The sequence below is a fragment of the Pseudorca crassidens genome, chromosome 18 (genome assembly GCF_039906515.1).
Source record: "Pseudorca crassidens isolate mPseCra1 chromosome 18, mPseCra1.hap1, whole genome shotgun sequence".
Classification (NCBI taxonomy): domain Eukaryota; kingdom Metazoa; phylum Chordata; class Mammalia; order Artiodactyla; family Delphinidae; genus Pseudorca; species Pseudorca crassidens.
In genome coordinates, this window is record NC_090313.1 from 64843399 (window position 1) to 64866300 (window position 22902).

The following is a 22902-nucleotide window of genomic DNA, read 5'->3' on the forward strand; positions in this document are numbered from 1 at the left end:
CCCTTAGGTTCTTCAGAACCACTTTTATTTATTATTTTTTTTAAAGAAGATGTTGGCGGTAGGAGTTTATTAATTAATTTATTTTTACTGTGTTGGGTCTTCGTTTCTGTGTGAGGGCTTTCTCTAGTTGTGGAAAACGGGGGGCACTCTTCATCGCGGTGCGCGGGCCTCTCACTATCGCGGCCTCTCTTGTTGCGGAGCACGGGCTCCAGACGCACAGGCTCAGTAGTTGTGGCTCACGGGCCTAGTTGCTCTGTGGTATGTGGGATCTTCCCAGACCAGGGCTCGAACCCGTGTCCCCTGCATTAGCAGGCAAACTCTCAACCACTGCGCCACCAGGGAAGCCCCACTTTTATTTTTTTTTAGATTCCATATATATGTGTTAGCATACGGTATTTGTTTTTCTCTTTCTGACTTCACTCTGTGTGACAGACTCTAGGTCCATCCACCTCACTACAACTCAATTTCGTTTCTTTTTATGGCCGAGTAATATTCCATTGTATATATGTGCCACATCTTCTTTATCCATTCATCTGTCGATGGACACTGAGCTTGCTTCCATGTCCTGGCTATTGTAAATAGTGCTGCAGTGATTATTGTGGTACATGACTCTTTTTGAATTATGGTTTTCTCAGGGTGTATGCCCAGTAGTGGGATTGCTGGGTCATATGGTAGTTCTATTTTTAGTTTTTTAAGGGACCTCCATAGTGTTCTCCATAGTGGCTGTATCAATTTACATTCCCACCAACAGTGCAAGAGGGTTTTGCCTTCTTTTAGAAAGGATTAAACTACCTTAACTGTCCAGTAAACAGTAATACAGTTTGGCAAGTATTCTAATTAAAGCAATAATGACCAAGCATCTCAATAAAGCTCTTATTTAAAAAATGACCAAGCACATTGATCTGTGCACTTGCACCTGGATTTAGGCACTTGCACTTGGGTTTCTAGGAAGAGTGTGTGCCTGAAAGATCAACGCTGAGCAAGTTGCTTTCTATATGTTTCACTCAGTCACCACAAAACTTCAATATAACTATTATTAGATGCCTTTGACCGTGGAGGAAAGGAGGGATTAAGTATTTGCCCAAGGTTACAGAGGCAGGGCTGGACTTAATCTCAGCTGTGTCTAACTCCCACTCTTAAAATGAGCTTTTGCTTTCAAAACCAAAAATGGCAGGGCCTCTATTCAAAAAGAGTTCTAACTTGAGTAATAGATGTTGGACTAGATAATTCTGACCGTGAAATTGGATGATGACCTTTGCCAACTAAAAATGGTCACTTGCCACCTGTCTCTACAACGATTAGGTCACTAGCCCCGGCAGTCACTGACCTTCAACATACCCTGAAAGGAGTTCAGGGTGGAGATCAGGAATGAGTCACTCTGTGCCCTGGAAAAACCTGGCAGAACAGGCATCAGATAGTTAGATATTTTCAGGAGAAGATTTTAGGAGCCCAGTTTCTTGCATCTTATATCCAGAAAAGCACTAAAATCATTAACAGAGACATCTGTGGCTGGTGACGAGCAGCATCCTTCCTGTGCCTAGCAGCAGGCCTCTGCCAAAATGTGTGCTCGGTTGCAGCATCCCCCCTTCACACAAATCACACATACACTGACCTCCCATCCTCCCTTCACACAAATCACACATACGCTGACCTCCCACACCCTACCTCTTCGGAGCAGTTCTTCAGGGCTATCTGAGAGGTGTATCCTGGGCTTTAGTCCTCGTTTTGCTCCAAATAAAACTTAACTCACAACTCCAACGTTGTGTACTCTTTTCAGTCCACACCTTAAAGCCTTTTTTGAAACTTTGGCTGGATTTAATTAGTACTGCTAGCATTATTTGACAAGATGGGTACTTTGCAAATTTGGTACCTCTGGTAAACTCTGATAGCTCTGATAATTGAATACTTGTGCTACTTTTAAAAGATTAATAGATTCAAGGACCTGCAAACGATCTACTTCTAAGAGTTAAAAACTGAGGTGAAATTTACAAGCAGTGAAATACACAGATCTTAAGTTGGATGTTTTGACAAATGCGTAATAAATCCATGTGATTCACACCCCAACCGATAGAATGTATCTATCGTCTTCCAAAGTTTCCTGGGGCCTCTTTCCAATCACCTGCTCCTCAGGGGCCACCAAATCTGTGCTACGATTTCTGTTCCCACACATTGGTATGTTAATGGTAAACTGTATTGCACTTTGCAGCCTATTCAAAAACAAGCACGGCTGCTAAGGTGGAACTCTATTCTCTCGTATTCTTTTCAAAACACAACTTTAACACTTCTGGATTAGAGTTTTAAAACTATGTTACATTAAATAACCACTTCTGGCTCCTGAGAAAGAAAAACGAAGATGCACTTTACCTGAACTGTTCTCTTTTGAACCTCTTCAGTGACATTCGGGAAACAAAGTTTACAGCCCACCTGTTATACCACTTCCATGCCTGACTTGTGGTCCCCCAGAAGACAATGACACGGGGGCGCAGGGGGGAGAAGTGATGGATCGGAAATGCCGGGAGAATGCCGGCTCGCCCTTAAACCCGGCTCCCGCCTGCGGGCGGTGGGTGTGCGCGGCTGGCATCCGCGTCCCCTCCCCGCGGGCCCTCCCCGGCCGCGCGTTTCCTGCCGGGTTTCCCGTCCAGTAGCGGGCCAGCCGGGCGCGGGCAGGGAAGGATGCGCTGCCCAGAGCGGGCGGGGCGGCCCTCGCAGGCTCCCGGAGCACCCCCCACCCCCGCCCGCCGGGTGCCGCCCTCCTCGCGCCGTCGGGGGCGGACCCGGGCGGGGCTGCGGGAGCGGCGCGCGGGGGCCGGGGGCGCAGTCCCGGGACGCGGGATGCTCGGTACGCTGCCTCATCGCGGCCCAGGCCACTCGCCTACCTCGCCACCTCGCCCGCCGGTCCCAGAGGTAAGAAGAGCGTTCCGGAAGCAACCCGGCGGGAGCTCCCGCCGCGGGGTCCCCGGCGGCTCCCGGGACCCTTCCGCCCCACCCTCCCCGCCGCCGGAAAGCACTGGTGGACGGGACCGTTCTCTCCACGCACCCGGTCCCCTTCCCTCGCTCCTTGGTGCTCAGCCCCCAGGGACACGCGTTAAAAAGTGTCGTCTCCGCATCTCTGAGTCCCGACTTCAACCTGAACTCGGCGCTCTCCTGGCGCAGGTGTGGCCGAGTGTCTGAGGCTGACCGTAGATTGATGGGTGTTGAGTCCGAATAGTTGGAACCCTTGAAGAACAGCTTCTGGGAGACTCTGCGTTTCAGAACAGGTTTGCTTCTTTCCATAAAGAAATCCTTACTGGGATGCAAGCAGTATGAGATATGTGCCTTGCAAAACGGTCCTCATTTTAAGAGATGTTGTGCTGGGGGACACCGGCAGCCTTAGATTTACAAGCGTAAACTTGACTCGCAGGCCTGGCGAAAGCTGAGTAGATGTGGGGAGTGCACAGCTGAGTAGATGTGGGGAAGCAGCATCCAGCCCGTGGGACCAGGCGTATATTCGCCGATTGGCCCGAATATATAAATACAGCCCGTTTACACGAGCCGTTTTGGAATTAGCGATTTCCTCCTAATAAATATTACTGTTAGATATACACTCGAGCATGTGCATGTTTGTCAGAACGGACAAGATCACTTTGCTTCTTTTTGTTTTTCCTTTTATTCTTTCATAAATCATTGGTCCCATGGTGTTTAGCATAATTCAGTTTCTTTTTCTGTAGCTCTGAAGACACTATAGGGGATACAGAAGCGTGTATCTTAACTGATTTCAGCAAAAACATGAGATCTGAGCTTAGCGTGGTGCCCTTAGCCACTGAGAATATTCACAACTTCCTCCTACCCTCTAGCTGATACATTTAGAATTTGTCTATAAACGTTTATGGGTGTGAATGCTATATGGAAGTTTTAAAAAAATGTGTATAAAGTATACCTAAGTTCCTATTTTCTCAAAATGATTCTCAAGCTAAACATTGTAAGTAGCCAGTTGTGGTATTGGGAACACGTGTTGGAAGAAAATAAGCAAGGTTTAAAAAAAATTTAAAAAGCTTGCTGTTTTCTTTAAAACAACAACAGAAACGTAGTGATTTTTTACCCGGCATTCCATTCCATTCTGGGATGCTCTGTTAACATCTTCAAATTAGTGGTTGAGCTAGTGAAAAAAAAAATCAGCATTAATTTTCAAAAGCTTGAGAGCATTAAAAAAAAATCCATATTATGTAAACCATATTATGGCTTATAAAATAAAGCAGCCTGTTTTCAGGTAGCCTGGATTATCTTGTAATTCCATTTCCATCCAGCTCTAAATATAGATTATGACACTATTCTGTTTTACTAGTCTTTTTCATAAGAAAGAAAATGTGTTATAAACACAAAATCAGTTGTGATTAAGAACTTCTTTAAAAAATTGTTGTCATGGGGAAGCAAGCAATTTGGGAGAAGCCAGTACAACTTTTGGGGGCCAGGGATAGCTTGTTTCTCCTTACTTCAATTACTGAGTAGCAGTGACTAAAAGGAAGCATTTTAATTGCCCTAAGTGCCCACACTTGCCTGGGAGATACATGATGCTCACCTGCTGTCTTTGGTCAGGTTTCCCAATTCATATTCAAGGAAACGATTGGGTCAAGTCCATGCCTAATTCCAACAAAACTGAATTCTCTTTTTTTTGTTGTTGGGGAGGGTGGGAGCCTTAATCATCTGCATGATTACACTTCCTATCTCTGCTTCTCTTTGAGGAAGTACAGCATTTCCTTTGCTCAACCAACTCCTACAGAAAGAAAGCTAATAGAGACACACCAATTTCCTTTCCATTGAATTTTTGATTATTTCAGTCAGTCCTCTTAATTCCCTTAATTTCTGTCTTATCCGAAGGGATATGACGTACGTATATTTGGAATATAATATACTTATTAAAAACAGATTAACTGCATAATGGAGGGGAATGTAAACATTAAGAAAATATATATTTGTTTTATGTTTAGTACCCCATAGTTTCCTAGACTCAAGTTTCCTAAGACTCAGGTATGAAAAATACCGGCTCTTAAATGCCCCGCATCTTATTCTGTTGTCTAATAGTCTGTTTATATCAAAATAAGTGCCTCTTCCCACAAATCATTCTGAACCACAGGCCATCAAGGCCTTCCCTGCCCTCCTAGGTGGTCTGGGAAGATTGCTGCATGAAATCACCCATCTCCTGATGGCATGCCAGCCAGCAGCAACAAGTACTGGAAGGCTGACAAAGATGATAGCTGTTACTTGTTTTCTCTTTAGAGTGCCCTAACCAAGGGAAGTCTGGACCACCTGGAGTTCACATTTAATTGCAATAATCTGGGTATATATTTTTTTAAAGGTTTGATAGTTTTGATATAGCTCCTAGGCATTCAGAAATGAAGCAATCCAGAGAACACACCAATTGTGCAAGAAGGACAGTGTTCATAAACCCATTTGTGGAAGCAAGGCAGGTCTACACAGCACGATGCAAAACGAAAGTTTGGCAAAATTTTAGTCAGTCGATTAACTGGCGTATTAACTATGCCAAGCACATAAATATGTGAAGATATAGTATTATCCGGTTTGGCAAGGAGCTTTGATGAAATTAAGCAGAGAACAACCAACTCTCCACTTAAGGATGTGCTAGAAAGGTAAGAGACGCGGTGTTTTGCAGATAGTCTTGGTGTTGGGCAGACCTGAAAGTTCTTAGCAGGTGAGCTATAATGGAAGGAAAGGACATGTAAATTACAGATCATTTCCCTGGGGGAACAGTAATGTCCTTGCTGTTTTCTTTTCAGTATTAACTAGGCAGTTTGACTTCTTAGAATGGTTTTGTCATCTCAGGATTACTATTTTATGAATCACACTGAACAGAGCCAACGTCTTTTTGAAGTTCTAATTGCAGGTGTTTTTGAAGAAAAATTCACCATTTGGATGTGAGGAAGGACATGAGGAGACCAAAGACCTGGGATTTTGCTGATCAGAATGAAACAAATGTTGAAAGACTTTTCAAATCTATTGTTGGTGGTGCTCTGTGACTACGGTGAGTGTTGCGTGTACTTATGCTGTGGGTACCAATGAAGAAACATAAATGGAGGGTTTATAAATGCATGGATGTCGATGCCCCTACATGAAGGAGGTGGGGCAGGGACTACACTGCAGTGCCTTTTAAACTGTGATTCTTGCAACCCTGGGTTCTCTTAAGGTTCTGCGTTATTATTTCAAATTTCACTTTAAATACACTCATTTCACAAATTGGAGACAAGCATGTTGCCCTCAGTTCTCTTTGATTGATTTCCTAGTATTTCAGTATTATATGTTTAAACTTCACTCACACACACAGGAAGTGATGTTCTATATATTGGGGTTCTACATGAGACTTCACTTGACAAGAGAGTTTGCTGCTGGAATACCTTTGGAACAAATCTGAATTTCAGTCCTTGCCAGTTGTGTGCCTTTGTCTAGTTTCTAAATCTCTTTCTGTACCAGCAGCAATATTGAGAGGGCTGTTATGATGATAAGATAAACTCAAGAATGTGAAATACCTGAATGTCTGAGCACATAGTAGGTGCTTAATATTAGTTTTCTTCATTCATCTTGATTCAACTAAAAATTCATTTCTCAGAGAGTTTATGCAACTACTGAACCAGTAGATTCAACCATATAATACCCACCAGTTTTCTTTTGATGATTTCCAAGTATTTCAGACATCTAAGCAGTTGGTGGTGTGAGAGTGGAAACTGTTTTCAAATTGATGAAGAAATTATTATTCAAGAGACAGAGAATCCTGGCTCATGTAATATGGGTTGGATGGACCAGAGTGTGTACTGTTACTTTTGTCCAGTGAGTCTCCTCCCTCAGTCTTTTATTTTTTAAGAAGTTTATTTAAACAAGAAGACACTTGACTTGCAGAAAACCAATCTGGGATCATTTCTTTTAAAGTCCTTTATCCCTACTTAAAAATAGGTTGCTCTATATGTAACAGCCTCATTCAAAAAATTATAAAAGCTTGCTTTGTTTCATAATGATAAAGACATCAAAAATTTCCATTTAAAGAGTCTGCAAGGACATTTGTTATTGTTGAGAGCAGGTTATCTTACTGCAATATAAAAATAAAAGTTGATTGAGCATAAAATAGAGCATACAAGTTGAGTACAAAGGCTACTACTGGAAAAGGAGGTATTTTCATAGACCTGGATTTTTTTTTTCTTCTCCATTTGACTTTGATCAAAATATACCATTACCAGTTAGTGTTTTTGCTTTTTTAAAGCAACATGCTTATATTGAGACACCAGTTCCTTTAAATACAATAAAGGAATTTGGGGAGAGAGGAGATGAAAGAATGGAGAAAACTGTACTGTAGTAGTCAGGATGTGGTACAACCAAATTGTAGTTTTCTAAATGAGAGTGTATTCTTGCCTGTAAAAGCAAGAGTTTGAGAGTAAAGCAGCAAGTTCCCTCTTCAGTACACACCTCCTTTCTGCTGCTGTTGGAACCCATCCGTTGCGTCTGTTTCCTCGGTTTCCAAAGGGCCATGTGTGTCTCTTTCATCGACAGGCTGCCCATCAAATCAGAATCTGATCTGCCTCATCGTTGTCCCTGTCACTGACAATTCATTAGTTAACTAAGTGCGGTGTGCCTCTCTTAAAATGCATCACAGAACCATTCTGCCCCATCAGATTCAAATGAATATGAGCTTTGTTCTCGGTCCTTTGTTCACAGCAGTCCTTCCTGGGCTACTGTGAGTACTGGAAGCTCTTCAGCCACCTGTTCACAAAAAAGTATCAGGTCCACTCTGAACTAGCACACAAGCTGCACCGAAAGCAGCCGCCTTTGGATGCGTTGTCTCCATCCAAAAGGGAGTGTCCCTCAATTTCTGTACTGACTAAAATGAAAAAAAAAAAAAAAAAACTTTATCCTATTAAGGTTTTCAAGCAAGTGCTGATTAAGCATTCAGGTCTATCCAAGTTTTATATATTTTATTTCACCTCATGTTAAATAAGAAATGGGTGAAGTGCTGAGCTAATTAAAACAAACCTTTATGTGCCAGTATTTTCATGTGCTGATTCTAATAATCATTTTTTATATCTTTGAATAGTCTATTTTTAAAAATTTTTATTGGAGTATAGTTGATTTACAACGTTGTATTGGTTTCTGCTGTCCATCAAAGTGAATCATCGAATAATCACTGACTGAGTATATTTAAAGACTACCAGCCCAGACAGCATATTGTCCTTTGGACATATATGATATGTACACATTATTATTATTATTATATTAATATAATATTATGTTATATTATCATGTATATATAAGAAGACTCATAAATTCATACTTACACATGTTGTTTTTCAAACCAAAGGGCACTGCAGTTCCTTAAATCTAGAATGTTTCTTACCCTAGTCACAGGCCAGCTGATTGTTGCATTGCCAAACTCTGTCTCCTTTGATATGTATTTGGATAGGGTTCAAAATAGAAACAGGGATTCTTGTGTGTCTGTGCTCTTCCCACTCTTTACTTCAGCTGCTCTGATGGGTCTCTTTTTAAAAAAAGATAGAATTGATCCTAACAGAGTGACACTTGTGGGCCAGTAGTCATCTGTCCTATCTAGGCCAATAGCAGTTACTGTAATGTCAGTAAAATTGCTAAGGACAAGCTTAGCTATTCCATAAATGTTCACTCTATCCCTTGAATAACCCATGCAGGATAGAATGTCAACATTTCTTATTCATCTAAAAATTTCTGCCTTATACAAAGGAAAGGCACTGTTTCCTTTACTGGTGAAAATGCTCAAGCACTTGTCTTGAATGTCAGAAAACAGTAACTTAGAAGTTCGGTTGATCGTTGGACAACACAGGGTTTAAGTTAAGGTTAAAGGCTCTGATCTTCTGCACAGGTATAATCTATAGTCGGCCCTGTGTATCTGCTGTTCCTCTATATCTGCTGTGTGTATCTGCGGATTCAACCAACCACAGATCGTCTAGTGCTGTAGTACTTACTACTGAAAAAATTTGTGTGTGTGTAAGTGAGCCTGTGCAGTTCAAGCCCATGTTGTTCAAGGGTCAACTGTATATTTAGGGTCTCCCATTTTAAGTAATCTAGAGCAGTGCGTGTTGTATCATTTAAATCAGGCTTTCTCTCATTTCACTGTAAATCCATTTTCCCCAAATACCTAAACACTTCAATATGCCTAAAATGAGAAGAGTCAAGTGTTGGATTTTTATGAGACTGGTCAGTTGTTACTCTTGCTTATTAGGTTTTCATCACTGATGTATTACCTTGTTGACTGTTGTGAATTCAGAGCATTTACCACTAATTCATTATTTTCAACAAAACCATGAAAAATGGAGATGAAGGAACAGGGCCACTTTAGAATGGAGGCAGCTTAGGGCCCAGCTCCCAGGGTCAGCACTCAGCAGCATTTTGCGTCATCCTCGGCTCAGTTCAAACTTCTCTCGTGTCTGAAATGCTGTTTCCATCGATGTCACCAATCGTGCTGCTCAGATATTCCCTTTAAAAACCTACTCTGACCATTTCCTTTCAGTTCTTGGAGAAGCTGAATATCTCCTTCTGGGGGAACCGGGCCATGTAGCACTAAGCAACAGGACAGTGTCTGTGGATTTCCAGTATTTGGATGGCGCCAATGGGACGCTGAGGAATGTCTCTGTCCTGCTGTTGGAGGCCAACACCAATCAGACTGTTACCACCAAATACCTCCTGACCAACCAGTCCCAGGGGACCCTCGAGTTTGAGTGCTTCTACTTCAAGGAGGCCGGCGACTACCGGTTCACGATGACTCCGGAAGCCACAGACAGCAGCCCTCCGGTCCCCTGGTGGGAGAGGAGCGCCTTTCTGAAGGTGGAATGGCCTGTCTTTCATGTTGACCTGAACAGGACATCCAAGGCAGCTGAAGGCACCTTCCAGGTGGGCCTTTTTACCAGTCAGCCGCTGTGCCTGTTCCCCGTGGACAAGCCCGGCATCTTGGTGGATGTCACCTTCACCAACAGCCTTCCGGAGGCAAGGATGAGTCAGGGCCAGCCGCTGGAGATAAGGGCTAGCAAGAGGGCAGAACTCGCTCAAGGCCAGTGGGTTGAGTTTGGCTGTGCACCTGTGGGGCCGGAAGCCTATGTCACCGTGGTGCTGAAGCTGCTCGGCGGGGACTCGGTCATTACGTCCACAGGCCCCATTGACCTGGCCCAGAAGTTTGGATATGCACTGGTGATGGCGCCAGAGCTCACCTGTGAGTCCGGGGTGGAGGTGAGGGTGCTGCCCCCGCCATGCATCTTTGTCCAAGGGGTGATCGCTGTCTTCAGGGAGGCCCCCAGACGCCCTGGGGAAAGGACCATCCGGTTGGCTGAAAACAGTCTGACCTTGGGAGAAAGGAGAACAGTATTCAACTGCACTTTGTTTGACGTGGGGAGGCATAAATACTGCTTTGACTTTGGCGTCTCAAGCAGAAGCCAGTTTTCTGCAAAGGAGAAGGAGTGCATGCTAATTCAGAGAAATATAGGTTGGTATTGAGATTTTAAAGCACATTTTTTTAAATCAAATTGGCGCCTTCATGCAATCAAATTATTATTTTGAATTTAGGTGAACTTGATTTTCTATGAACGGTACCATCATTTTTATGGTTCACTCCCCATAATGTCCCAAATGGCATTAGCATCCTTATCTGAAAAATGAAGAGTACTGGTTAGCATACCCAGCGCACTCCTAACTAACTGCTCCAGATCTTAGTTTCCCCATCAGTAAAGTGGGGATGATAAGAGTATCTACCTCAGAGAGTTGTAAGAATTGAGTGAAATTAATGTATACAGTTCTTAGCACAGTGCCTCAGGTAAGAAACAGTGATAAACGTCAGCTATTATTACATTGTATTTTATTTGTTTGTTAATTTAATTTTTATTTTATATTGGAGTATAGTTGATTTACAATATTGTGTTAGTTTCAGGTATACAGCAAGATGAGTCAGTTAGACATATATATATATATATATCTCCATTCTTTTTTCAGATTCTTTTCACGTATAGGTTATTACAGAATATTGAGTAGAGTTCCCTGTGCTATACAGTAGGTCCTTGTTGATTATCTATTTTATATATAGTAGTAGGTATATGTTAATACCAAACTCCTAATTTATTCTTCTCCCACCCCGACCTTTCCCCTTTGGTAACCTTAAGTTGGTTTTCGAAGTCTGTGAATCTGTTTCTGTTTTGTAAATAAGTTCATTTGTATCATTTTTTAGATTCCACATATAAAATGATATCATATGATATTTGTCTTTCTCTGCCTGACTTACTTCACTTAGTGTGATCATCTCTAGGTCCATCCATGTTGCTGCGAATGGCATTATTTCATTCTTTTTTGTGGCTGGGTAATATTCCATTGTATATATGTACCACATCTTCTTTATCCATTCCTCTGTCAATGGACGTTTAGGTTGCTTCCATGTCTTGGCTACTGTAAATAGTGCTGTCATGAACATTGGGGTGCATGTATCTTTTCGAATTATGGTTTTCTCTGGATATATGCCCAGGAATGGGATTGCTGGATCATATAGTAGCTCTGTTTTTAGTTTTTTAAGAAGCTTCCATACTGTTCTCCATAGTGGTTGTACCAATTTACATTCCCACCAACAGTGCAAGAGGGGTCCCTTTTCTCCACACCCTCTCAGCATTTATTGTTTGTAGACTTTTTGATGATGGCCATTCTGACTGGTGTGAGGTGATAACTCGTTGTAGTTTTGATTTGCTGTTCTCTAATAACTAGTGATGTTGAGCATCTTTTCATGTGCTTTTTGGCCATCTGTATGTCTTCTTTGGAAAATTTCTATTTAGATCTTCTGCCCAGTTTTTATTGATTTGTTTGTGTGTTTTGATATTGAGCTGTATGAGCTGTTTGTACAGTTTGGAGTTGGTCGCTTCGTTTGCAAATATTTTCTCCCATTCTGTGGGTTGTTTATTCGTTTTGTTTATGGTTTCCTTTGCTGTGCGAAAGCTTTTAAGTTTAATTCGGTCCCTTTTGTTTATTTTTGTTTTTATTTTCATTACTCTAGGAGGTGGATCCAAAAGGATATCGCTACGATTTATGTCAAAGAGTGTTCTACCTATGCTTTCCTCTAAGAATTTTATAGTATTCAGCCTTACATTTAAGTCTTTAATCCATTTTGAGTTTATTTTTGTGTATGGTGTTAGAGAATGTTCTAATTTCATTCTTTTGCATGTATTTAAAAATTCTGTTATTACATCATATGGCAAGTCCATGGCAGGTATGATCAGAATTCAAAGCTAAATCCCAAATTGTACTTAGTAGCTTTTCACTTCCTCTAGAACGTCCTCAAGCATGTCTCTTTCCTCTTACCTCCTTCATTTTAAGAACGAAGCCTCTTTAGTGAGAGTTCAAAGCAAGATTTCTAAAAACTTCTTTTTTTTTTTTTTTTGAGGTACGCGGGCCTCCCACTGCCGTGGCCTCTCCCGCTGCGGAGCACAGGCTCCGGACGCGCAGGCGCAGCGGCCATGGCTCACGGGCCCAGCCGCTCCGCGGCATGTGGGATCCTCCCGGACCGGGGCACGAACCCGTGTCCCCTGCATCGGCAGGCGGACTCCCAACCACTGTGCCACCAGGGAAGCCCCTAAAAACTTCTTTAAATTTTGAATTCTCTGCATAACGCCCTCCCTAATCACAAAGAAGTGGGGTTATTACAATTCCATCCATGCCCCAGGCTCCTCTTTGCGTTTCTTTCCCTTTTCCTGGGTGCGAGCCTGGCCCTGGCAAGAGGTTAATCTGGCAGGGATTGTCCTGATCGTTTACACGTGCTCTTATTTCCGTCCCCGCTAAGCCTGTGCTCCCTGACGGCCCCAGCCTCTGAGCAGCCTCAGTGCCCCACGTGTTTCTTGCTCCAAATTCACTCACTCCTCCTTAGAAGTCCCTTTCCTTTGACTCTCTCCCCACCCACTGGCCACTTCCCTGCTTGCACTTACCTCTGCCTCCAGCCTAGATTCCGTGGCCCATCCCCTTAATCACTCTCCGACCAATACCCTAAACGCCTCTGCCCCCTGTCCTTCTGATTGCACCCAGCCACCCCCCGGCTCTGCGTGAATCCAGCCATCTGCAGGCCGCCCACGGCACCCGGGCAGGCCGGGCCTCCACCCTTCCCTGGGCCCACCGTGCTGCCCACCATGCTACTCACTGTGCTCCTACCCTGCACAGCAGCTCTTGCGGCCCTCTTCTGCTCTCCTCCGACCTCACCCGCGCCCCTGCCTAACTCTCTGAGCTGACTTGCTCCTGCCACACAGAGCAGCGGGAAGCCATCAGGTGCGAGCTCCCTCACCCTCCCACCAAAATATCCGTAAGCCTGCAGGCAGCCATCCCACAATCTCCCCCTCCTTTGCTGTCCCCAGGGAAGCAGTGTCATTCCTCCAGTACAAGGTCAATCCTCCCCTCCACTGGGGGTCCCAGCCCCTCTGCTCTATCAGGAACCTTCTGTTAATCATTATTCCCCTATCTCCTCCGCCTCTAACTGTCCCTTCTTTACTGGTTCATTCCCATCAACTTCGAAATGTACTTAATTGTCTCATCTAAACACGAAACAAAGTCACCCCTCATCGCCTGGTTCTCCCCCAGAGCACAACCTGTTTCTCTCGTCTTCCTTTTATAGCCCCGGTTCTTGAAAAACCCACCTGTACTTTGGGGTTTATTTCCTCACCCCCATTCACTTTTCAACCCACTCCAAACCCGTACCCCTCCCCTGCAAATGCTCTCACTAAAGCAGCCAGCGAATGACTTCCAGGTCCCAAACTCTGGGGATGCTTTCCAGTCCGTATCTTCGTTGACCTTGATTCTGTGACATTACACTTGCCTTGTTTACCTCCTACCTCCCTGGCTGTTCCTTCCAGGTCTCCTTTGCCGGCTGGTTCCATGACCCCATCGCATCCCTTAAGGCTTGGACTTCTGCATCCTATACTAGAACCTCAGCATTTTTCACTCTTCACACACTCGCTAGGTGATTACTGTCCTGATGCTGGTGACTCCATGCGGTATCTCTCCCCCACATCCAAGTGCTGAATAGCTGTCACCCCCCAGATGTCTCCCAGGCACCTCAAAAGCAGCATACCTGGAACTGGACTCATCATCTCACCCCCTAAACCTGCTCCTCAGTACAGGACTCCACCTCGTCTCATTGTTCAAACCCCAGACCCAGGAGGCTTCCTCCTCTTCACTTCCTATGAATAAATCACTAGGTCCTATGGATTTTGTCTCTTTAAAAAGTCTGTGTCTCAGTCTCTGCACGTTTCTCCATTTCCACTGATACCGCATGGTTCCCTCCCTCCGCCCATTTCATTCTCTCAAGGCAAGCCAGAGAGGGACTGTTGAAAATTCAGGTCAGCTGAGGCTGTTCCCTTGCTGAAAACTTATCAGTCACCTCACTTGACACCTCACTCTTATGAGGATGGGCATCCACAGATGGGCTGGAGACTGGGCAACCCTCCTCCCACCTTCACTTGGTTAACATTAACCCGTCCCCCAAGTCTCCTGGATGACTCTTCCTCAACCCCAGACTAGGTAAACTCCCCACTGTACGCTGGCCCAGCATCCTTAGTTCCTCTTTCATGGCATGTATCACTTCTGTCATTGCTTGTTCAGGGTCTTTCTCCCCACGTTTCTTCCCTCCCCCACCATGCCCCCAGATTGGAGAAGCTCATTTGGCGACAGAAGCCGACTTGGGCTGCCAGGAAGCTATTTATGATCCTTATTTGGCCCGCTTTGTACACCTGCCACATTAATAGATACTCAGTACATGTTTATTAAAGTGAAAATTGCACTCTGATGTCTCAGCTAGGTATCAGTAGAAAAACAATTATGTTAAACTAATCATTCAAGATATGCTTGCCATTTCAAAAAGAATTTATTGCTTAGAGGGAAAAAAAATTCTAATTGACTGAATTTAGTGGAAACAAACCAAGGGGAGTAAAGGAATTTGGGCCACGTGATGAAAGACCTTGGGAGCAGGAGGTCTTTGTGTTGGTTCTCCCTGGGAAGGGGCAGAACAGGGAGTGATGCTCTGTGTCTAGGCTGAGGGTGCTCAGGGCTCCCTGTGGGGCTGCAGCAACTAGACACGACCAGGCAGTAGGGCTGGAAGCAGTACCTCGAGGGGCTAAGCATTCCTGGAGACCCCAGATTCTCTGTGTGGCCGCCCAACAGGGACTCTGGTTAATCAGTGAAATTGATGCCAGTGGTGGGAAACTCAGTGCCTTTGTGTTTTTAGTATAAAAGTTTATAACTAAATCGAGTTCTTTTCATTTTCCATTAAAATTGACAGCTCTGACCAGTAAAGACTGGTTTTTTTTTGCCAAATGGCATCATTCAGGAACCCCATTGAACCTACCATGAGGTGTGACCCACCGACTCACAATGAATTTCTCATTAGTTCCTTTTGGAAGGGGAATAAAAGATTTGATATGTTTCTCTTTTTCCAAATATGTCTTAGGACCTTAAAACTGTAAATACTGATTTACAGCAAAAAGATGTCAAACATGATTATTTGTGACCTTCATTTATCCTACTTAGTATGAATGTCCATGTGTTTGTCTGCAGAAGCGTTAATGTGTGTGATTATGGGATGCTGCTAGGGGAGTGTTAGTAATATCTGGCACAGGTGCTGTAATAATATGCAAAAGTCTAAATTGAGAAATTCTAAATTCTGAACTCATCTGCCCCAAGGTTGTCAGATAAGGGATAACGGACCCTGCATCTCAATGCAAAATATGTATTTAGGGCAAAGTTGAGAATTAATGATAGAGGGTATAAATTCATAGTCACATAATTTTTTTTACTTAGTTTTTTTGACAAGTAAAAATTGTATATATTTAACACACAGTTTTCTTGATAATTTAAATTTGTTGGCCATCTTCTTGTTTCTCTGATTAGATGGTCTTGGTTTTCCTTCACAATGTGACTGAACAAGAGCTTTTTACCAAGAAGAGGAGTACTGTCATCCTGTCATTTGCTTCTTATTTGCAGGTGCTTAATTATTGTATCATCTTTAATTCTTTGCCAGAATCTTTTTTTTTTTTTGCGGTACGCGGGCCTCTCGCTGCTGTGGCCTCTCCCATTGCGGAGCACAGGCTCCGGACGCGCAGGCTCAGCGGCCATGGCTCACGGGCCCAGCCGCTCCGCGGCATGTGGGATCTTCCCAGACCGGGGCACGAACCCGTGTCCCCTGCATCTGCAGGCGGACTCTCAACCACTGCGCCACCAGGGAAGCCCTGCCAGAATCTTTATAAGCCATTTGTCCACCTAATTCACCTAAAACTAGAGAATATAATTTAATATAAACAGGCCCTTATACTGTATGTGAATTTCTGACATAATAACATTTATATAGTGATTACTTTGCACCAAGAACTGCTCTCAGTGCTTTATGAATATTAACCCATTTAATCCTTATAATAACCCTATGAGTTAGGCTTATTGTATTGTCAGTTTGAGAGGTGAAGAAATGAGGCACAGAAAAAGGGTAAGTAATTTTTCCAAGGTTGGTGGCTTACCCACTACTGGTGGTTAGACTGGCTTGAGCATTTGCTATTCCCACTCTTCCATGCTGGCTCCCATATAATCATCTATCAATCTAGATATTAAACAATATGAAACTTTTAGATCAAAAAGCTCCAGTATTTTCCTCCTCATCTCATGGGTTCACCTTGTGCTTCCCACCCCTCCTGAAAGACATGTAACCCACTTTGGAGCCCGCTGGCCCAGGCATAAGCATGGTTGGTCTAATATGAATGAGCCTGTGCGGGGCACAGAAAACCTGGACTGCTTATCCAGGTGCCTTTGTTCCCACTGTGGCTTTTGGCTACTTACTCATGTCTATAGAATTTTCTTTCTTTTTTTGTATATTTTATAATAACTTTATTTTTTTAATAGAATTTTCTTCTAAGGACGTTTTGTTTAGTTACTTTAGTCTCTTGAGTGAAATATCTTGCAGGTGTGAATATTTCATACTCTGTATTCCTTCAAATATTCTTGGGAGTGGAAACAAATCTCCCTTTTCTTGTTGCAGACACATTTTGCTCATTCAGAATTAATATCCTCTAGAGTGGCCTGAAAGGCATTTATCCTGGTCAAACAGGTTTGTTAACGCAGTGGGAGGGCAAGTATGGACATCTAAACAGGACAAAACAAAACAGCCTTTCATTCATGAAGTAAGGCTACTGTTTAGAATAATGTCATCTTATTCTTCATTTGTAACATGTGAACTATAGCTGGCCAATGAGTTCCTGTTTTGCCAAGTATTTTCCTCCGTGTTATTAACAGAAATCTTCAGGGAACAAATAGAGGTATTTAAGGCATTTTAAAAATTTTGGCTGATTAAGTCTGTTTATTGCTTTATTTGAGTGATTTCCCTTGTTTTCTGTTCGATTAATTTGGTTTAGCAGTAAAAGAACCTAAAACTTAGTTTAAATGTTTATTTTTTAAATTGTTGATGATCCTGCCAGCCATAATTTTACTTTCAAAGGAAAAAAACACATTTCAAAGTGAGATTTTTGACATTAAGATTCATGCTTTCATCAAAACTTTGATTTTTTTTGTTTCCTGGTGCCCACTAATGGAATTTTTGTTTTTAGTTTGACAAATGACTTTATGTATTTAAATAATGTCTACGTAAAGTAAAAGAAGAGTTAAGAAAGAATAAAAAAAGGATTCTCAGCTTCTGTAATTCGACCTCTTGTGGTCTTAAATATGAGCACAAGAGAAGGATAAACTACGTATTGACTTTTCAATTTAGATTTCACAGTGGTGGAATTACCAGTAGATTTTTCAAAAACGAAATCACAATACTTTAGCTCAGAGAGACTTACTATGAGATTCCCACAGCTTTGCAAGCACGGGGAGCTCAGTGTCTGAACAGCTCTGAAGCTCGAGGACAAAGCTGCCTTGTTGTTCTGCCATTTGAGGAGCCGCAGAGTGATCTGGGAGGCACAGAACCAACATTGTGTTCAGCTGGACCTCTGGGTGGAACATAATTACCACACCTCAGCTGATGTTGGTCCAGGACACTGGTTTGTAATGCTCCCACCCTTGTGACAATCCGAGACTTTTAATTGCTCTAAAGAAGTCATGTGCCACGACTCATTCCAAAGATTGCAGCACTTGGCTCACCTGAGAATGTAACTGCCCTGCACGTTTTCCGTATGTTTTTGTAGTGCTTTGTATACCCTTGACTGCATTGTGAGTTTTTGTCCATAACGATGAAGAGAGACTTTTAGGCAGAGGATATCTTGTGCCTGGTGTGGGCATGACCTGATAGGTCTTGGGATTGGATGGGTGCTCACAGAGAAGGGACTTAGGATAATTATTTGTAGGGAATTATTCAATTATTCTCTCTGGCAGTGATTACTTATATGCTTGGAAGAGATGTTTGCATTTGTCAATCAATAATGACTGTTCTGGGAATGTTTTGTAGTATGTATTTTGAAGCTCTGGTGTTAGTCGCATCCCTGTTTATGGTTGTTAAGGCTGCTGGCTGAATTGACCCTTTGGTCATTATGTAACATCCCTCTTTATCTCTGGTAATACTCCTTGTTCTGCAGTCTGCTTTGTCTGATATTAACAAAGCCACTCTAGTTTTCTTTTGATTAATGTTTACAAGGTATAACTTCTCCCACCTTTTTCCTTTTACCTATTTATGTATTTATATTTAAAGCGAGTTTCTTCTAAACAGCATATAGTGGGGTCATGCTTTTTTATCCAGTCTCACAAACTCTGTCTTCTAATTGGTGTTTAGATTATTTATATTTAGTGTAATCATTGTATGGTTAGATTAGGATCTACCATCTTGGTAGTTGTATATATTTTCCATCTGTTCTTTGTTTCTTTTTCCTCTTTTCATCTGCCTTCCTTTGGATTAGTTGACTATTTTTTATGAATTACTTTAACCACACTATTGGTTTATTATTTATACCTTAAAATATTTATGAGTGGTTGTCCTAGAGCTTACAGCGTACATTTTTAATTACGCTCAGTCTACCTTCAGATAATATCTTGCTTCATGTATAGTGTAAGGACCTTATAACAGTACAATTCCAATTCGTTTCTCCCATTCTTTGAAGGATTGTTATACATTTTACTTTATATATGGTATAAACACATAATACATTGTTACTGGTTTTTTTTTTTTGCGGTATGCGGGCCTCTCACTGCTGTGGCCTCCCCTGCTGCAGAGCACAGGCTCCGGACGCGCAGGCCCAGTGGCCATGGCCCACGGGCCCAGCCGCTCCACGGCATGCGGGATCCTCCCGGACTGGGGCACGAACCCGCGTCCCCTGCATTGGCGGGCGGACCCCCAGCCACTGCGCCACCAGGGAAGCCCCATTGCTACTGTTTTGCTTTAGATCATCAATTATATTTTAGAGCCTTTAAAAATAAGAAGTAAATTTTATCTTTACCTCTATAAATGCTAATTCTAGCACACTTCATTCCTTTATATTGATGCAGGTTTGCCTGGTATCACATTCCTTCTGCTTGAAGAATTTTCTTGGAACATTTTTTATAGTGAAGGTCTGTTGGTAGAATTAATTAATTCTATTAATTTTCATTCATCTGAAAAAGTCTTTACTTTTCCTTCATTTTTGAAAGATATTTTCACTGGATATGGAATTTGGGGTTGGTGATTTTTTTCTCCAGTACTCTAGAGATGTCACTCCATTATCTCTGGCTTGCATGATGAGAAGTGTGCTATAATTCAGATTTTTATTCTTCTGTATGTGATGTAATTCCACCTTGCCCCCTCTCTCCCTCCACAGCCTTCAAAATTTTCTATTTGTTTTTAGTTTTTAGCAGTTTGTAGTGTGTTTAACTTTTTTGTTTGTTTGCTTTTTTGTGTTTATACTGCGTCATGTTTTCTGAGTATCTTGGATGTAGTTTGGTGTCTTTCATTAATTTTGGAGAATTCTTGGACATTAGTCTCTTTTTCTTCTGGGATTCTAGTCATATGTATGACAGACTATTTGATATTGTCCCACAACTCTTGGGTATTCTGTTCTGTTTTATTCACTCTTCTTTTTTTCTCCCTCTCTTTGTGTCTCAGTTTGAGTGATTTCTGTCTATATATATTCAGTTTCACTGTTTCTTTCCTCAGCTATGTTGAGTCTGTTGATGAGCCCCTAGAAGGCATTCTTCATCTCTGTTGCCATGCTGTTAATTTCCAGCATTCCGATGAACTCTTTTTAGTTTACAGTTCTCTGATGAAAATTTCCATCTGTTCATGCATCTTATTCACATTTTCCACGAAAACTTTAACATATTAATCATAGTTAATATCTCTCTCTGATAATTCCAATATCTGGGTCACATCTGAGTCTGGTTATCTTAATTACTTGGATATTTTATTGTTTTTTTCTTGTTTCTTTGTATGTCTCATAATTTTTGGTTGAAAGTTGGACATTTTCTTAGAAGAGTAGACACTGATAAATAGCATTTATGCCTGGAAATTGGCATAGCCTATTTATGCTAGGACTTTAGTGTGGAGATTGGGTCAATATAATAAGGAATTGAGCTGTGTTTGAGTTTTTGCTGTTGCTATGGCTATCCTCAGTGCACGATCGAGTTCAAAATTTTCTACTGTTGCTTTGTGTTTAGGGTAGGAATTGGGTTGCCAGAGGGTTTTCTCCATACTTCTGTTGCACCCTCAACTTTAGGCTTGAGCCTGCACATCAGAAAGGCTTTTCCTTGTCACTCTTGCCTCTCCCCCAGCAGTGGACTCTTGTTATTTGATACTTGGTAATTGCTAGCCTGGAGCAGCGTGGGTGTTAGGTGATGGGAGTGGAAGAACATCTTCTTGTTCTGGTTCAGCCTTAGTCTTAGGCAAGTGCTCTGCCTCTGAGTCTCAAGGATGGGGCTTTGAAATGACCCTGCCCCTTGCCGGTGGTAGAAGCTGTCTATAAGTGTGGGCCCAGGGTCTTTCCTCCCCCTCTCTAGGGGTGAAAGATTTTCTTCTTTTTCCAATCCTGGGCAGCACTAGGTTTCAGCTGCTGCTCTTAGAGTGACAGGGTTTTCTGCCCTGTCCGCAGTGGTTGGGCTTTTGTTGATGGAGCAGATGGGGAGGAGGGTCTGGGTGAGGTTTGTGTCTTTTCCACAAAGCTTCTCCTCCCCTCCTTGGCCTCCACCATGAGGGAGGCTCTCCCTGGTCTTCTGCCTGCCCTCGGTCCTCCTTGTGAAGATCTGGTGAGATCCGTGGAGAAGAGCCTGCAAGTGGGTACAAATTCCCAGTTGGGTAGTGCGGCTCCCAGGGGTTCTGTATTCTCATGCAAGCCCACACCAGGCTTCTGGCGGTTCATTATATTTTTAGATGATTTCTCTCCAGCTTGTATGAGGCCTGGCATCTGCCCCAGCAAGCAGTGTTTGCATCCTGGCTTTCCTTGGAGGAGTCTGTCTTTCCTTCGAATTCAGGCCATTTGGTTGTCCTGTGACCTTAGCTCTCAGAAGAGTTCCAGGAAGGTTGATATGTTGTAGGTTATAGAGCTTTCCTTTGTTGTAGGGGGAGCAGCAACATTCCAGCTTTCCACTTCTGTGGGAATGTGCTTCTTTACTGACTTTTCAAAGCCTGAGATTTGAGTTTTGCTGCTTCGTTTGGGTGCAGTTAAATTCTGATTCTCAAGTGAGCTAGCATTAAAAGCCTGGCCGATGTCCTTGCAGAAACTTGGGGACTGTGGCAGCCGTGGAGCCAGTGTAGTGCCACGTGTGGGGACGGTGTCAGAGAGCGTCGCCGCCTGTGCCTGCCCTCCTCCCCCTCCCGACCTGGCTGCCCTGGAATGTCGTCGGAGAGCTCCCCATGTTCCCTGGAGGACTGTACGGGTAGGTATCCGTCCTCCTTCGCAAGCCTCTTCCCAGAGGGACTGTCGAACCCAGCCCTGCCTGACAGTCGCCAGTCTGAGTTCAGGAGTGGCCTCGACGCTCTGTCGTTGCTGCTGCTGGCTGTACAGACTCTGTGCCCTTCAGTGTGTCTGCGACTGGGGGTGTCTTGCCAGGGAGATGACAGGAGACTTAACACCGTCGAAGATGCGGAAATGACAAGGACATGGGTGTAAATAAAAGATTCAGACGTACGAAATCATGTTTAGAAATACAAAACATGGGAGGGATGATGATTTCTTCCCGATATTTGTTGTTTTTGTTTCTCCCTCCTTTACTTCTCCCCCCTCGAAATTGTGGGAAAACATTAAAAAAAGAGTTTTTCACCTCCTCATCTCCGAGAAACCCCAGGGAACCAAAATGGGGCAAGGCACCATATCTTATCCCCTGAAGGGCTCTGTGTTTATTCCTTTCCCCCCCTCCCAGGAGGAGAAGGTGGGGAAGTTCATCTTGCCATCACCTGGGGGCTGGCCCCTCCTTCATCCTCTGAGCATCTTGAAATGACCCCCACTAGTAGGTGCTCAGTGAGTATTTGATGTGGGTGGTCTATGGTGTGGTCCTCAGGTCACTCAGTTGGGTTTGCTGCAGCTTACGGAGCTGAATCCCATTCATTTGCCACAGGTTACAGTAAAAAAAAGAATCCTTGCTGTTCCCACACACCATCGCCCCTTCTGAGACACAGCCAGCTCCCCATTTAGCCTTTGCTGTGGTCCTGACCCTTAGGTGAAGTCCTTCTGTCCAGTCCCGACTCCTTCCACTCTCCAATTCCACGTTGAAGACCATCCCTGGTTCCTTGTCCCTTTGGGATCTGGAGAAGTGTTTTTCTGTGTTTGGTCTCAGAGCACCTTGTAGCCAAGACCACTGGCACCTGGTAACACCTTGACTAGCATCCCCACCTGTGACCTTACAAAATTCTTGCTGTCTCCTCTTTCCAGCCAGTGCTGTAGGCCTTGTTCCCTTTATTCCAGCATCCTGAGGACATTCTCTCTCTGTGATTTTCCTATTACAACCCAGACC

At 43.3% G+C, this 22902-nt stretch overlaps 1 protein-coding gene and 1 long non-coding RNA gene across 15 annotated transcripts in view; one reads left to right on the forward strand and one right to left on the reverse strand.

Annotated features, from left to right (window-relative positions):
* LOC137211009 (uncharacterized) overlaps positions 1-2651 on the reverse strand; it is a 36141-nt gene extending 33490 nt beyond the window's left edge. Inside the window, exon 1 of the long non-coding RNA XR_010936849.1 lies at positions 2365-2651. This is a non-coding gene — a long non-coding RNA (uncharacterized lncRNA). The remainder of the gene's footprint in view (positions 1-2364) is intronic.
* A 30-nt stretch (positions 2652-2681) lies between these two features.
* The window catches only part of THSD1 (thrombospondin type 1 domain containing 1), a 48859-nt gene continuing 28638 nt past the window's right edge, over positions 2682-22902 (forward strand). For 10 of the 14 annotated variants that reach the window (XM_067713130.1, XM_067713132.1, XM_067713133.1 and 7 more), the window contains exons 1-5: positions 2683-2904; positions 3154-3257; positions 5867-6016; positions 9518-10483; positions 21670-21828. In XM_067713130.1, the coding sequence (XP_067569231.1) occupies positions 5959-6016; positions 9518-10483; positions 21670-21828 (1183 nt within the window). In that variant the 5' untranslated portion in view covers positions 2683-2904; positions 3154-3257; positions 5867-5958. Of the gene's footprint in view, positions 2905-3153; positions 3258-5866; positions 6017-9517; positions 10484-21669; positions 21829-22902 lie in introns of all 14 variants that reach the window. The other 4 variants (XM_067713141.1, XM_067713142.1, XM_067713143.1 and 1 more) reach the window with 4 other exon arrangements.